At 40.5% G+C, this 17,098-nt stretch overlaps 1 protein-coding gene across 2 annotated transcripts in view; it reads left to right on the top strand.

Moving 5' to 3' along the window:
• Positions 1-1,973: 1,973 nt before the first annotated feature.
• Positions 1,974-17,098, top strand: part of LOC118402199 (protein FAM83H-like) — a 37,533-nt gene continuing 22,408 nt past the window's right edge. The window contains exons 1-2 of one of the 2 annotated variants that reach the window (XM_035800217.2): positions 1,975-2,347; positions 6,314-6,777. In XM_035800217.2, the coding sequence (XP_035656110.1) occupies positions 6,334-6,777 (444 nt within the window). In that variant the 5' untranslated portion in view covers positions 1,975-2,347; positions 6,314-6,333. Of the gene's footprint in view, positions 2,348-6,313; positions 6,778-17,098 lie in introns of both variants that reach the window. The other variant, XM_035800224.2, reaches the window with a different exon arrangement.

Raw genomic sequence — 17,098 nt, 5'->3', positions numbered from 1 at the left:
TACTTTGGTGCGAAAAGTGCAAATCAATCCCAGAACAACAGCAAACGACCTTGTGAAGATGCTGGAGGAAACAGGTACAAAAGTATCTATATGCACAGTAAAACGAGTCCTATATCGACATAACCTGAAAGGCCACTCAGCAAGGAAGAAGCCACTGATCCAATACCTCCATACAAAAGCCAGACTACAGTTTGCAACTGCACATGGGGACAATTATGTTTGTAGGAAAAAGGGGGAGGCTTGCAAGCCGAAGAATAACATCCCAACCGTGAAGCAAGGGGTGGCAGCATCATGGTGTGGGGGTGCTTTGCTGCAGGAGGGCCTGGTGCACTTCACAAAATAGATGGCCTCATGAGGAACGAAAATGATGTGGATATATTGAAGCAACATCTCAAGACATCAGTCAGGAAGTTAAAGCTTGGTCGCAAATGAGTCTTCTAAATGGACAATGACCCCAAGCATACTGCCAAAGTTGTGGAAAAATGCCTTAAGGACAACAAAGTCAAGGTATTGAAGTGGCCATCGCAAAGCCCTGACCTCAAACCTATAGAAAATTTGTGGGCAGAACTGAAAAAGCGTGTGCGAGCAAGGAGGCCTACAAACCTGACTCAATTACACCAGCTCTGTCAGGAGAAATGGGCCAAAATTCACCCAACTTATTGTGGGAAGCTTGTGGAAGGCTACCTGAAATGTTTGACCCAAGTTAAACAGTTTAAAGGCAATGCAGTCTTATGGGTTGGGCGTAGAAGCTGTTCAAACAAACAAGAGATTTAAATGCATTTGTATATGATTTGTTTATATCAAACCATCACTTTACTTTTTTATGAATTTAGAATTGTTAGCACTTTTTTATGTTTCTATGACAATCAATGCAATTATTATTGTGAACAAGAGATTTAAATGCATTTCTATATGATATCATTACTTTATATCATCATCACTTGACTTGTTATGCAATTCAAAGATTGTAAAAGTTGGCCAGACCTTTTTAGAGTAATTATCACTTGTTTTGATGTTTCTAAGGCAATCAATGCAAAAGTCATTGTGAACAAGAGATGTAATGGAGAATTTATGTTGTGTCTAACCTCGGTGATATACCGATCCCATACATCCAGTGGAAACGTCATAAAAGACGTGAAGATTTTTCCCTTGCACAGAAACAGCTGTCTGTCCCAAGCTCAATAGGCTAGTTGATACAATGTTACAAGTTCGCTAGTGACAGCTTCGTGCTGGACACAGTTTATTAATTTGATACAATGTTGCACTTTACTAGAGATACCTCAAGTCAAGACAAATAGAAAGTGAGGCTGACAGGCCGAGTAGAGACATGAATTCAACTGAAAGAACCTGTTTTTTTAATTAGGATATTTTCTTCTTTTTTTATTTGTTGGCTTTATGCCTAAATATTTTACTTAGTTGATGATGGAAGTTATAGGCCTACTGCTGCGTTGGCCTATCTCTAAGTTTCATGCGCTCATTTATTTAGTGGCAAATGGATCAAGGTTTATCAGTGTGTATGGTGCTCGCTCCTGCGTTACTTGATTTTTTTTTATCATGTAAATTCAGATTTGTATGATTAACCAGAAAAACGAAAACATTATTATTGAAAATAAACTTCCACAAAAATGCGCATATGCAAATCAGAGCTGGCACGCAGATTGGTAGAAATGGTAGGATAAATTGTTAGCTTCCCCAAACTTGAACCTCACTCACTTTACTATACCACCCATTAAACAAGTTCGCATGAAAAAGCGTGCCTCTTTTAAACAAATTCGCATGAAAAAAACGTGTCCCCCTATGGAAATCAAATGCCCATCCATCTGTCCTGGCGCCGGCCATGATTATCGTTAACAGTTGACAAAGACTACCAAGACAATGACAAATATTTATACAGTCCTATCACCAGATGAATGTTCTGCAGGGAACGACACTAGACAGTTCAATGTACACCACATTCCTATTATATCCGAGTGTGGAAGGGTGAGGGCTGATATAACCGTGCTACAAACTAACTGTAAAAAAAAAATAGAACATTTGCAGTTGCAATCTGTAAAGTTGAGGCGGGGCAGAAATCGTCAGCAATATGTGAGACGGGCGTTTTTCTCATTTCTGAAACTCTTCCATTCTCCCTAACATGCCTCAAGCAAGCATGAAAATGAACAGGTTCTGCCGGAGTAGGTGATAAAGTCAAACAGCACGCTCTTTTTGACGAGTCCAGCACGGACTAGGAATGCGATTCAGTCTCATTGGAGAATACGTTTCGAAAGAAGGACTAAATAGTTGCAAACAGCCTAAACTGAAACCATGGACGTATTCAATTCATGAAGAATCTCAGTTGAGCCATAAAGTGAGTTCTCAAATTGTTTCACTAAACATATGGGAAGATAATGTGTAACATTTCTCTCTTGGTTGATATTTATTGATTTGTTCGTGGGATTTGTTTTGAGGATGTATACCTACTTTATTCAAACACCAAAATAGCAAGGCTATTTTGTTTAGCTGAGAAACATAATTGTCCCCGAAGTTATAGATATTTCCTAGAAAACTATTATGTTAAGTGTATGTTTGTTATTAGTCTCATTATCCTTATCATTTTTACATTATGTTGGGCTTTTGAGTACTGTATTCCACAGAGTTTCTAAACCCAGAGGCGCAACATCGCTAAACTTCCGGGAACGCTTGCGAAACAGACCAAAACAGAACAGGGCGGGTTTGAGAAGTCAATCAGAGAAGTGAAAAAAATATTCCTTAGTTGTTAATTTTCTCGTAATATAAAGGCACAACCTAGATTCTTAAGTAGTTGAACATGTTATTACTCAAAAGTTAAAGTTACCTATATGGAAGGAGTGCCTGCACATGCGCAGTTCGGCGCGAGACGACTTTTAGATCCGAAGACGTGTTTCTACGCATGAGCTTTGCTAGCCAATGTCGCCATGATATCGCCTACAAGCGTGATCAGGGATTTCTATTGGAGAAGCAGTTTTCGCCTATCTTCACATTGTACGGTCTTTGGTATTTCTGCATTTTCATGTCAGCCTGCTTAAATATGAACTTGCAAATGGAGTAAGAATTGACTGTCGTGCCAGAGGGAGGAGCCACTCCATAAGCCTTTTTACCCTGTGGCATATATCCATCCCCCTTTCCACTTTGTTTTAGTGTTGGGTTACACAGGGACATACACAAGAGAATATGAATATGTAAATGGTGACATATTTTGTTTAAGGCTGATTTTGCAAATACGGGTGCTTTTGGATGTTAAATATTTTAGAAAATAAAACGTCTTGAAACTGCTTTTTATCTGCTTTTTATCTATCTGGAAACAAGGTCTAATAGTGGCTGAGACCATACTATTACAGAATTTTATCAGTTTCCCCAAATACCCGAGGGGAAATGTCATTACCACCACGTTATAAAATGTGCTATCTTATTTGAAAAGGAAATCAAAGAAATTGTGCTTAATGTATTTTAAAAAACATTTGTCATGATTTTTTTAAATCATGTTTTTTTTTTTACTATTTGGAAGTTTTCTTAGTTATATGTATTCATCATTGTCATGTCTAAATGTCCATATATGCATTGATGAAACTCAGAAATATGTATTTACCACATCAAAATCGTATTATCTTAAGATCAAGCATAAGGTTCACCTATTGGAAAAATCATCAATATCAATTGTAATTTAATACACCGTTTCCTCAAAAATATGTTTCGTGATTGTAATGACAAATTACATTTCATATAAAACAACTGATGAAAAATAAATTTAAACATTTGAATGTCACAGTTGTGCATGTTTAATTTTATTGTATGTTTCCCAAGTTTGTTCTTCTAATTGCATGTGAAGTCTTCCAGTAGAGTTTGAAGGGTACCTACCGTACACCTTCTCATTTACAGTCAAATGGACATTAAACTTCTCTTTTGTTCCATCTTTAGTTTTTTCCTCTCACTATTCTGCCTTGCATTCTACTCAAACCACCATGTTTGTCGGCCACCGTCAAAAGCGGAAGTCTGCAGCTCTTTCTCTTTGCAAAGAGGGCACTCTCGATACATGCACTATTTGGTCATCTTCTCGCAACACAAAGACCCAACCAATTCTTAAATATTGCTGCTTTTAACCACTCTGATATAACAACTTGTCTGCCATGAACTGAAGGTTGGCATGTGTCCCTGTCTTTCACTGATGGATTGACAATCCAAAAGGGACATCTTTTGGTGAACTCAGTATATGAGAGTTTAACCTCTGATAATTCAAACTTTTGATGGAGTTTTGCCAGTGTGTCGTTCAGTTATCACTTCTTTATTTTATTCTTGTGTCTTGTCAATCTTGCCCTTTTTCCTGTTGATGCTCGATTGTTATCATGACATTCAAAGAGCATTTTTATTTAACCTTCTATTGCTGGGCTAATTGCATTCAAATGTTTCTTTCTTGAGTACTGCAGACAGTCTGGCTGTTTGTTGTTTCCACACATTGTCTTTGCAGAGAATCCAAATTCTCTGTGGACCATTTTCACCATGGAATACTTTTTAGTCATTTCTCAGCCAAAACCTTGGATGTCACTTGTTGGTCTTTTGCACTCTGTTGCTTCTGATATTTATCTCGCGGCTCTGATATGATGGTGTTATGTTATTCTTCTCAGATTCTGTGGCTTTGACCGCATTTGGTGTTTCGTTTTTGTTCTGAGAGTATCCTAAATACGGATCTTCTCTGACAATCTATCATATATTTATTGTAATACTTTCTCATTTTTCTTTCCCGTGGCCTCCAACTTCATATTTGCCATACATAGATCTCTGTAGACTTTGGATCTGTTTTTTTTCTCACCTTCCTACGGCCTCTGTTTTGGGGTTTCTGAGTTTTAATAGGAGTCGGAATCCGGTGCCATTTGAGGGGCAGGTAGGTCATCATTCTGTAGCTGTAAGACTTCAGGTGAGTGATGTGGTGTGTTCCTTGACATGTATGACTCCATAACCACTCATTTATGGATAGTTGATCTTCTGTTTCTTTGGTTTATTTTCCATTGCCCCCCCCGCCCCCCTTTTTCTCACTGGGAAAGTTGTGAGATGGGTTTCAGTTCACCACTTTCTTTTCTCTTGAGGTATCTTTTTGTTTCTTAAGATACTCTTGGTATCTTATAGGATCTTGTTTGATTTTGTTAATACATGTCATTGTCCTCTCCTTGGTTGATTTAAGAGGGGTTCTTATATAAAAAATAATAATAATTAAAGTCAGTAATAACCATAGAAAATCACATAAATAGACATCAAAATCACACAATCATCCAAACAAAATACAAAATGTAATGGTCTTATTTAGCAAATAAGTGTTCAATTTCAACTTAACCATGATCATATATGTAATTTATGTTTCTTTTCGGTCTTAAGGTAAGTAAAAATGTATGAACTAATACATTTTGTCTTTACCACCACATTCTGTCCTTTGCATCACAGTTCATTATGTGGTGGTAATAACGTGTGGTGGGAATGACATTTTTATAGTATTTGTTCATAAATAGCAGGGATTCTGGTTTGCTAAATCCAGTTGAACAGCTAGCATACAATGTATCCTAAATACACATAATTAAAATATATTTTTTAAATCTAAAAATTTGCTGACATTATAGCCTATTTGGTAATGACGTACAATATTATTTACTTAAGTCCTATTTATTTACCTTTATTTTTCTATAATTTCCCGGCATCAAAAGTTGAATCTCCCTCAATGACGTCATCAATGCGCCCCACTGTCACTGTTCATATCCATGGTAACCAAGTAAACAAACTTAAAAAAAACGTTATTATTATGTAATTTGCTTTTCGTGGTGGCAATAACAACACGTAGAGACGACTGTATTTTGTGTAAAAAAAAAAGTAACAAATTGCTTATGCACGTCTAACATGTATATTGTGTCCATTTATTTGCCTCTTTTTAAAAACAGGTGCATTATTTTCTCATTATCAAAACTTTTGTAAGTGTAATACATAGTATAATGTCAAACGTCTGGGTGTGAGACAGGACAAAAACAGTGAAATCCAGACATGAAAGGCTTTAGAAAATAAAACAAACAAAAAAACATTGAAAGTTGGGGGAAAAAAAGTTTAAGATTATTTTAGTCTCTACTTAATGGATGTGATTTTTTTTGTGGTTGGTGAAATTAACATTTTATTTTACAAATCTAACCCTGAGACACAAAAAGGCCCGCATTTGCAAAATCACCCATAAATAAGCAGAATTGATCATACACATCTGCAACCGTATAACTTTGTTTCCATCCCTCCTCCCTACCAAGTTCTCATATTGTGTGTACCCTCTCAGGTTCTCTCTCAGGAATCAGCATGGCACACCGCTCTCAGTGTTCCTCAGCAGGGGATAACCCCCTGGACCCCAAATACCTGCCTTCCCACTTCCGCGAGGAGTACCGGCTGGCCATTGACGCACTTGTGGAGGATGACTTGGAGGGCTATTATGAATTCCTTCAGAGTGCGGATGTGGTGGACTTCCTCTCCAGACAGGAAATTGAGCACATTAGGTGCACAGTGCAAATTCCATACAAGAGCACTCAGCCAGAGCTCCCGTATGTAGAGTCTGAGGGAGATGGCTCTTCAGACACATACTGGCCTGTGCACTCTGACTTGGATGCACCTGGTCTTGACCTTGGCTGGCCCCAACAGCATCACTTCATAGGCCCCACCGAGGTCACCACGCTGGTTAACCCCTCTGAGCCAGATATGCCCAGTATCAAGGCGCAGGCTCGTCGACTTATCAAGAATGCTCAACAAGTATGTCGATCAGCTCCATATTATACTAATACTGATTCTGTTGGGAAATATGCTGTGTAACAGAAAGGATATGTAATAGTACAATAGTAAATGTAGAATCAGGGGCATAGTCTGTTTTTGAACATGGAGGGGCCCAATTTAGGCGGGGTGTGGGGGTTTCTCCCCTAGATTTTTTTAGTAAATGTAAAATTATTTTCCTGCATTGTAAAGGCCCAATGCAGCTGTTGATCTCAATATCAAATAATTTCTGGTTAACAATTAGGTACCTTACTGTAATAGTTTTTCATTAAAGTGGTCAAAAATAAAATATTTTTTTGTTGCAAAAAACTATTTCTCAAGCAAAAATGTCACTAGGACTGTGTGGGCAAGTGGTCTGAGTGGGGGGGGACGGGGGGGGGGGGGGGGGCGACACACTAGTCTGTTGCAGGGCCTTACCCCTAATTCAACTCCTTAATGCTGAGTGTCAAGCAGAGAGGCATCAGGTTCAATTCTCAACTGGGCATCAAACCCCCAACCTTTCAATCTCAGGGTGGACTTTTTAACCACAAGGCCAAGGCAGTTATTTCAAAAATATAATATAGTCATTCAATAAGAGATGCACCAATGTGGATATTGCGGGCCGATATCGATATACTAATTTATTTAACATTTTATGGCCATTCTAGCACAGATAGAAACTGTAACAAAGTTATGTTCATAAGGCTAATAAGAAAATGTGAAATTATTTGATTACATGTTTTACTTGCATCACAAAGTGACTGAAATGCATTCAAAAGGTTTTGCAAAGTTCACGAAAACATCAGGTAGGAATTGTGTGTCTAGAAAATAAGATCTGCATTGCTTCAATTGTGGTTATGTCACTGTCCCTTCTCATGAGACCTGCAAGGCTTATGAGCATCGTAGAAGGAAACAGAATACATGTGTTCCTGTGAGTTGTAACTTTCAGTGATGGGGTCATAATAGCTTATAGCTCTAAAAGTTAGAGCTAAAAAGTATTTCCCCCCTTTCTGATTACATTTTTTTGCATATTTTTCTGCTGAATGTTATCAGATCTTCAACCAAAACCTAATATTAGATAAACAGAACCAAATAACAAAAAAATATCAAATCAAATCAAATCAAATTTATTTATATAGCCCTTCGTACATCAGCTGATATCTCAAAGTGCTGTACAGAAACCCAGCCTAAAACCCCAAACAGCAAACAATGCAGGTGTAAAAGCACGGTGGCTAGGAAAAACTCCCTAGAAAGGCCAAAACCTAGGAAGAAACCTAGAGAGGAACCGGGCTATGTGGGGTGGCCAGTCCTCTTCTGGCTGTGCCGGGTAGAGATTATAACAGAACATGACCAAGATGTTCAAATGTTCATAAATGACCAGCATGGTCGAATAATAATAAGGCAGAACAGTTGAAACTGGAGCAGCAGCACAGTCAGGTGGACTGGGGACAGCAAGGAGCCTTCATGTCAGGTAGTCCTGGGGCACGGTCCTAGGGCTCAGGTCAGTTGAAACTGGAGCAGGAGCATGGCCAGGTGGACTGGGGACAGCAAGGAGTCCTCATGTCAGGTAGTCCTGGGACATGGTCCTAGGGCTCAGGTCCTCCGGAGAGAGAAAGAAAGAGAGAAGGAGAGAATTAGAGAACGCACACTTAGATTCACACAGGACACCGAATAGGACAGGAGAAGTACTCCAGATATAACAAACTGACCCTAGCCCCCCGACACATAAACTACTGCAGCATAAATACTGGAGGCTGAGACAGGAGGGGTCAGGAGACACTGTGGCCCCATCCGAGGACACCCCCGGACAGGGCCAAACAGGAAGGATATAACCCCACCCACTTTGCCAAAGCACATCCCCCACACCACTAGAGGGATATCTTCAACCACCAACTTACCATCCTGAGACAAGGCCGAGTATAGCCCACAAAGATCTCCGCCACGGTATAAACTTATTTAATTTATTTAATTAACAAAGTTATGCAACACCCAATTCCCCTGTGTGAAAAATGTATTGCCCCCTTACACTCAATAACTGTTTGTCCCACCTTTAGCTGCAATGACTGCAACCAAATGTTTCCTGTAGTTGTTGATCAAATCAAATTGTATTGGTCACATACACGTGTTTACTAGATGTTATTGCGGGTGAAGCGAAATGCTTGTGCTTCTAGTTCCTTCTAGTACAACAACATCTAACAAGTAATATCTAACAACTTCACAACAAATACCTAATACACACTCATCTAAGTAAAGGAATGGAATTAAGAATATATAAATATATGGATGAGTAATGTCAGAGCAGCATAGACTGAAACAGTAGATAGTATAGAATACAGTATATACATATGAGATGAGTAGTGCAAGATATCTAAACATTATTCAATTGACATTATTAAAGTGACTAGTGTTCCATTTGTTAAAGTGGCTAATGATTTCAAGTCTGTGTATGTAGGCAGCAGCCCCTCTGTGATAGTGATGGCTATTTAACAATCTGATGACCTTGAGATAGAAGCTGTTTTTCAGTCTTTCGGTCCCAGCTTTGATGCACCTCACCTTCTGGAGGCAGTGGCTCGAGTGGTTGTTGTCCTTGATGATCTTTTTGACCTTCCTGTGACAGCTGGTGCTGTAGGTGTTCTGGAGGGCAGGTAGTATGCCCCCGGTGATGCGTTGTGCAGACCGCACCACCCTCTGGAGAGCCTTGCGGTTGTGGGCGGTGCAGTTGTCGTACCAGGCGGTGATGCAGCCCGACAGAATGCTCTCGATTGTGCATCTGTAAAAGTTTGTGAGGGTTTTAGGTAACAAGCCAAATTTCTTCAGCCTCCTGAGGTTGAAGAGGCGCTGTTGTGCTTCCTTCACCAAACTGTCTGTGTGGGTGGACCATTTCAGTTTGTCAGTGATATGAATGCCAAGGAACTTAAAACTTTCTACCTTGTCCACTGCTGTCCCGTCGATGTGGATAGGGGGGTGCTCCTTCTGCTGTTTCCGGAAGTCCACAATCATGTCCTTTGTTTTGTTGATGTTGAGTGTGAGGTTATTTTTCTGACACCACACTCCCAGAGCCCTTACCTCCTGCCTGTAGGCTGTCTCGTCGTTGTTGGTAATCAAGCCTACTACTGTTGTGTCGTCTGCAAACTTGATGATTGAGTTGGAGGCATGCATGGGTGAACAGGGAGTATAGGAGTGGGCTGAGCACGCACCCTTGTGGGGCCCCAGTGTTGAGGATCAGTGAAGTGTAGATGTTGTTTCCTACCTTCACCAACTCGGGGCTGCCTGTCAGGAAGTCTAGAACCTATTTGCACAGGGCAGGGTTCAGAACCAGGGCCTAGAACTTAATGATGTGCATGGAGGGTACTATGATGTTGAATGCTGAGCTATAATCAATGAACAGCGTTCTTACAAGGGTATTCCTCTTGTCCAGATGGGATAGGGCAGTATGTAGTGTGATGGCGATTGTCTGTGGACCTATTGGGGCGGTAAGCAAATTGAAGTGGGTCTAGGGTGCCAGGTAAGGTGGTGATATGATCCTTGACTAGTCTCTCAAAGCACTTCATGATGACAGAAGTGAGTGCTACGGGGTGATAGTCATTTAGTGCAGTTACCTTTGCATTCTTGAGTACAGGAACAATGGTCGCCATCTTGAACCATGTGGGGACAGCAGACTGATACTTGCCTCGAAACGAGCATAGAAGTAATTTAGCACATCTGGTAAGCTTCCCTTTGTTGTCTGTAATAGTTTGCAAGCCCTGCCACATCCGACGAACGTCGGAGCCAGTGTAGTACGATTCAATCTTAGTCCTGCATTTATGCTTTGCCTGTTTGATGGTTCATCGGAGGGAATAGCGGGATATCTTATCAGCTTCCGGGTTAGAGTCCCGCTCCTTGAAAGTGACAGCACTACCCTTTAGCTCAGTGTGGATGTTGCCTGTAATCCATGGCTTCTGGTTGGAGTATGTATGTATGTATGGTCATTGTGGTGATGACGTCATCGATGCACTTATTGATGAAGCCAGTGACTGATGTGGTGTATTCCTCAATGCCATCGGAAGAATCCCAGAACATATTCCAGTCTGTGATAGCAAAACAGTCCTGTAGCGAAGCATCTGCTTCATCTGACCACTTTCTTATTGACCGAGTCACTAGTGCTTTCTGCTTTAGTTTTTGTTTGTAAGCAGGAATCAGAATGATAGAATTATGGTCAGATTTGACAAATGGAGGGCGAGGGAAAGCTTTGTATGCATCTCTGTGTGTGGAGTAAAGGTGGTCTAGAGTTTCTTTCCCCTCTGGTTGCACATTTAACATGCTGGTAGAAATGAGGTAAAAATGATTTGAGTTTTTCGACATTAAAGTCCCTCATTGAGTGCGGTCTTAGTGCCAGCATCGGTTTGTTGTGGTATGTAGACAGCTACAAAATATATTGGTAAATAGTGTGGTCTACAGCTTTTCATGAGTGTCACGAGAATTATGTTCTCAATGTTTATAACCCAATTCAATTAAACTACCTGGTCTGCAACCCAGAATTTGTAAGATACTGGCTGAATGAAACAGACAGAGGCCCAGCTAAATAGTCAAAATGTTTATTCACTAGAGCGCTGGTTCGTTGTACAAAACCATTAATTTATACACACGAACAGTAGGTATCCTACGCACATACTGTATCAATACCCAGCCGACAAATATTAGGAACCGTGAGAAGCACTCCCTGTCCTCCCTCAAGATTAGGGAGTACTCACTGCCCTCTCCCAAATCTCTCAGAGGCCCCTAGCAAGGTCGGCACCGAATTTTGCTCAGACAGTCTGTGTTCAAGATACTATAGAGACATATTGTACAGATATATTGTTTTACCCTAATTCTGACTAAAACTACACGCATCATTTATTATCATTTTACTGACTAAGACTACACACATCATTAATAATAATTTGATTATTCTAATCAATTTCATACAATTATATAGTTTTAGGGTGGAATATTCTAATCATTCATTTAAAACATACAAATTCCATTCACAATGAGATGTTTTATTTTTGTTTAATTTAACCTTTATTTAACTAGGCAAGTCAGTTAAGAACAAACTTATTTACAATGATGGCCTACCAAAAGGTAAACGTCCTCCTGTGGTGACGGGGCTGGGATTAAAAATAAAACAAATAAATAACATATAAATATAGGACAAAACACACATCACGACAAGAGAGACAACACAACACTACATAAAGAGAGACTGAAGACAACAACATAGCAAGGCAGCAACACATGAAAACACAGCATGGTAGCATCACAACTTGACAACAACATGGTAGCAACACAACATGGCAGCAGCACAAAACATTATTGGGCACAGACAACAGCACAAAGGACAAGAAGGAGACAACAATTCATCCCGCAAAGCAACCACAACTCTCAGTAAGAGTGTCCATGATTGAATCTTTGAATGAAGAGATTGAGATAAAACTGTCCAGTTTGAGTGTTTGTTGCAGCTTGTCCCAGTCGCTAGCTGTGGCGAACTGAAAAGAGGAGCGACCCATGGATGTGTGTGCTTTGGGGACATTTAACAGAATGTGACTGGCAGAACGGGTGTTGTATGTGAAGGATGAGGGCTGCAGTACATATCTCAGATAGGGTGAGTGAGGCCTAAGAGGGTTTTATAATTAAGCATAAACCGATGGGTCTTGCGATGGGTATACAGAGATGACCAGTTTAAAGAGAGTATAGAGTGCAGTGATGTGTCCTATAAGGAGCAGTGGTGGCAAAACTGATGGCCGAATGGTAAAGAACATCTAGCCATTCTAGAGCACCCTTACCTGCCAATCCATAAATTACGTCTCTGTAATCTAGCATGGATAGGATGGTCATCTGAATCACGGTTAGTTTGACAGCTGGGGTGAAAGAAGAGCGATTATGATAGAGGAAACCAAGTCTAGATCTAACTATAGCCTGCAGCTTTGATAGAGTTGAAGTCGGAAGTTTACATACACTTAGGTTGGAGTCATTAAAACTCGTTTTAAAACCATTCCACAAATTTCTTGTTAACAAACTATAGTTTGGCAAGTCGTTTAGGACATCTACTTTGTGCATGACACAAGTTATTTTTCCAACAATTGTTTACAGACAGATTATTTAACTTAAAATTCACTGTATCACAATTCCAGTGGGTCAGAAGTTTACATACATTAAATTGACTGTGCCTTTAAACAGCTTGGAAAATTCCAGAAAATGATGTCATGGCTTTAGAAGCTTCTGATAGGCTAATTGACAACATTTGAGTCAATTGGAGGTGTACCTGTGAATGTATTTCAAGGCCTACCTTCAAACTCAGTGCTTCTTTGCTTTGATGTCATGGGAAAATCAATAGAAATCAGCCAAGACCTCAGACAACAAATTGTAGACCACAAGTCTGGTTCATCCTTGGAAGCAATTTCCAAACCCCTGAAAGTACCACGTTCATCTGTACAAACAATAGTACGCAAGTTTAAACACCATTGGACCAGGCAGCCGTCTTACCGCTGAGGAAGGAGACGCGTTCTGTCTCTTAGAGATGAACGTACTTTGGTGCAAAAAGTGCAAATCAGAACAACAGCAAACGACCTTGTGAAGATGCTGGAGGAAACAGGTACAAAAGTATCTATATCCACAGTAAAATGAGTCCTATATCGACATAATCTGAAAGGCCGCTCTACAAGAGGCCAATGCTACAAAAACGCCATCAAAAAGCCAGACTATGGTTTGCAACTGCACATGGGTACAAAGATCCTACTTTTGAGAAATGTCCTCTGGTCTGATGAAACAAAAATAGAACTGTTTGGCCATAATGACCATCGTTATGTTTGGTGGAAAATGGGGGAGGTTTTCAAGCTGAAGAACACCATCCCAGCCGTGAAGCACGGGGGTGGCAGCATCATGTGGTGGGGGTGCTTTGCTGCAGGAGGTACTGGGGCACTACACAAAATAGATGGCATCATGAAAATTATGTAGATATATTGAAGCAACATCTCAAGACATCAGTCAGGAAGTTAAAGCTTGGTCGCAAATGGGTCTTCCAAATGGACAATGACCCCAAGCATACTTCCAAAGTTGTGGCAAAATGGTTTAAGGACAACAAAGTCAATGTATTGGAGTGGCCATCACAAAGCCCTGAACTCAATCCTGTAGAATATTTATGGGCAGAACTGAAAAAGCGTGTGCGAGCAAGGAGGCCTACAAATCTGACTCAGTTACACCAGCTCTGTCAGGAGGAATGGGCAAAAAATTCACCCAACTTATTGTGGGAAGCTTGTGGAAGGCTACCCGAAACGTTTGACCTAAGTTAAACAATTTAAAGGCAATGCTACCAAATACTAATTGAGTGTATGTAAACTTCCGACCCACTGGGAATGTGATAAAAGAAATCAAATTTGAAATAAATTCTTCTCTCTACTATTATTCTGACATTTCACATTCTTAAAATAAGTGGTGATCCTAACTGACCTAAGACAGGGAATTTTACTAGGATTAAATGTCAGCAATTGTGAAAAACTGGGTTTAAATGTAATAGGCTAAGGTGTATGTAAACTTCCGACTTCAACTGTATGTGTTGAGAGAAGGACAGTGTACTGTCTAGCCATAGTCCCAAGTACTTGTATGAGGTGACTACCTCAAGCTCTAAACCCTCAATGGTAGTAATCACACCTGTGGGGAGAGGGGCATTCTTCTTACCTAACCACATTACCTTTGTTTTGGAGGTGTTCAGAACAAGGTTAAGGGGAGAGAAAGCTTGTTCGACACTAATAAAGCTTTGTTGTAGAGCATTGGGAAGATCCGGGGAGGGGCCAGCTGTGTATAAGACTGTATCATCTGTATATAAATGGATGAGAGAGCTTCCTACTACCTGAGCTATGTTGTTGATGTGAATTGAGAAGAGCTTTGGGCCTAGGATCCAGCCTTGGGTTACTCCCTTGGTGAAAGGCAGTGACTGAGACAGCAGATTTTCTGACTTTATACACTGCACTCTTTGAGAGAGGTAGTTAGCAAAGCAGGCCAAAGGCCCCTCAGAGACACCAATACTTAGCCGGCCCAAAAGATTATAATAGTCTACCGTATCAAAAGCTTTGGCCAAGTCAATAAAAATAGCAGCACAACATTGCTTAGAATCAAGGGAAATAGTGACATCATTGAGGACATTTAAGGTTGCAATGACACATCCATAACCTGAGCGGAAACCAGATTGCATACCAGAGAAAAATAGAAATTGGCCTATAAACAGTTAGGATCAGCTTGATCTCCCACTTTAAAAAAAGGACAAACCGTGGCTGCCTTCCAAGCAATGGGAACCTCCCCAAAAAGAAGAGACAGGTTAAAAAGGTCAGAGAAAGGCGTGGTGATGATAGGGGCAGCAACCTTAAAGAAGAAAGGGTCTAAACCATCTGACCCAGATGTTTCTTTTTTCAGGACCTCCTTTAGCACCTCGGACTCAGTGACTGCCTGCAGGGAGAAACTTTGTAGCGGAGCAGGGGAAAAGAGGGAGAAGCATTGGGGATAGTCACATTAGAAAGGGGTGGGAGATGAGGAAATGTTGCAAGGAGGCATGGCTGAGTCAAATAGGAATCCTGACTTAATGAAGTGGTGATTAAAGAGCTCAGCCATGTGCTTCTTGTCAGTAACAATCACATCATCAACATGGGCAGCTGTGAGGAGGAGGGTTTATTCTCCAGGTCTTTAACCGTTTTTGCAGAACTTCTTGGGGTTAGACCCACAGAGAGAGAACCGCTCCTTAAAGTAACTAACTTTGGCCTTCCGAATAGCCTTACTGCACTTATTTCTCATTTGCCCGAACAAGAGCCAATCAGCCTGAGTATGCGTTTGCCGAGCCTTTAGCCAAATTCAATTCTTGAGGTGGAGTAACTCACCGTCAAACCAGGGGCTGAACCTTTTTTTAATTGTAATTGTAATTGTAATTTTCTTTATGGGGGTGTGTTTGTTAACAATACCACTGAAAATATATTTTAAAAAAGGGATCAAGCTGATTCTATACCCTTTTACAGAGGCTGGTTCATGAAGGTAGGCTTGCTCATTAAAGTTTTTTGCAAGCGTCTATAACAAATCAGGACAGGTCGTTTGACTGAGCAGCCATTATGAACACAGGCTGTAAAACAGTGATCACTGAGGTCATTACAGAAAACGCCAGACTGATACCTATCCAGAATATTTGTGAGGATAACATCAAGGAGAGTAACCTTTTCTGGGTGTTGGGAGTCATACCTTGTCGGATTGGCAATAATCTGAGGAAGATTTAGGGAGTCCCATTGCTTTAGGACTTGGTCAGGTGGTTTAAGCACGTCCCAGTTTAGGTCAACCTAGCAGGACAAATTCATTCTTAGTATAAGGGGCCAAGAGAGTACTTAAGGGTACGGGCTGGTGCCGATGGAGGACGGTAGCACCCAACAAAGAGCTATTTGAAAGTTGAATGCTTAAAATCATCAAATCAAATTGTTTGATGAACAGACTTGGTGGAGACAACCGAGCACTGAAGGTGATCCTTGGTAAAGATTGCCACTCCCCCAACTTTGGAAGATCTGTCTCGCCGAAAAAGGTTATAACCAGAAAGGTTAACATCAGTATTCATAATACTCTTCCTTAACTTCTTTGGGGTAGGGGGCATTATTGGGAATTTTGGATGAAAAGCGTGCCCAAATTCAGCCATAAAAGCTAGAATATGCATATAATTAGTATATTTGGATAGAAAACACTCCGACGTTTCTAAAACTGTTTGAATGATGTCTGTGAGTATAACAGAACTCATACGGCAGGCAAAAACCTGAGAAAAAAATCCAACCAGGAAGTGGGAAATCTGAGGTTTGTAGTTTTTGAACTCAGCCTCTATCGAATACACAGTGGGATATTGGTCATTTTGCACTTCCTACGACTTACACTAGATGTCAACAGTCTTTAGACACTTGTTTGATGCTTCTACTCTAAAGGAGGAGCTCATAAGAGCTCTTTGAGTGAGTGGTCTGGCAGAGTGCCACAGGCTCAGTCTCGTGCGCTCACGTGAAAGGTAGCTACGTTCAACTTCATTTCTGAAGACAAAGGAATTGTCCGGTTGGAACATTATTGAAGATTTATGTTAAAAACATCCTAAAGATTGATTCTATACATCGTTTGACGTGTTTCTACTAACTGCAACGGATCTTTCTGAAACTAGTGAACGTGCTTTATGAATGTGGATTACTTGGACTGAACACGTTAACAAAAGGAGCTATTTTGACATAAATAATGGACATTATTGAACAAAACAGACATTTATTCTGGAACTGGGATTCCTGGGAGTGCATTCTGATGAAGATCATCA

The sequence above is a fragment of the Oncorhynchus keta genome, chromosome 2 (assembly GCF_023373465.1).
Source record: "Oncorhynchus keta strain PuntledgeMale-10-30-2019 chromosome 2, Oket_V2, whole genome shotgun sequence".
Classification (NCBI taxonomy): Eukaryota; Metazoa; Chordata; class Actinopteri; order Salmoniformes; family Salmonidae; genus Oncorhynchus; species Oncorhynchus keta.
The sequence above is the reverse complement of the archived record's forward strand: the minus strand, read 5'-3'. Positions and strand labels throughout refer to the sequence as shown.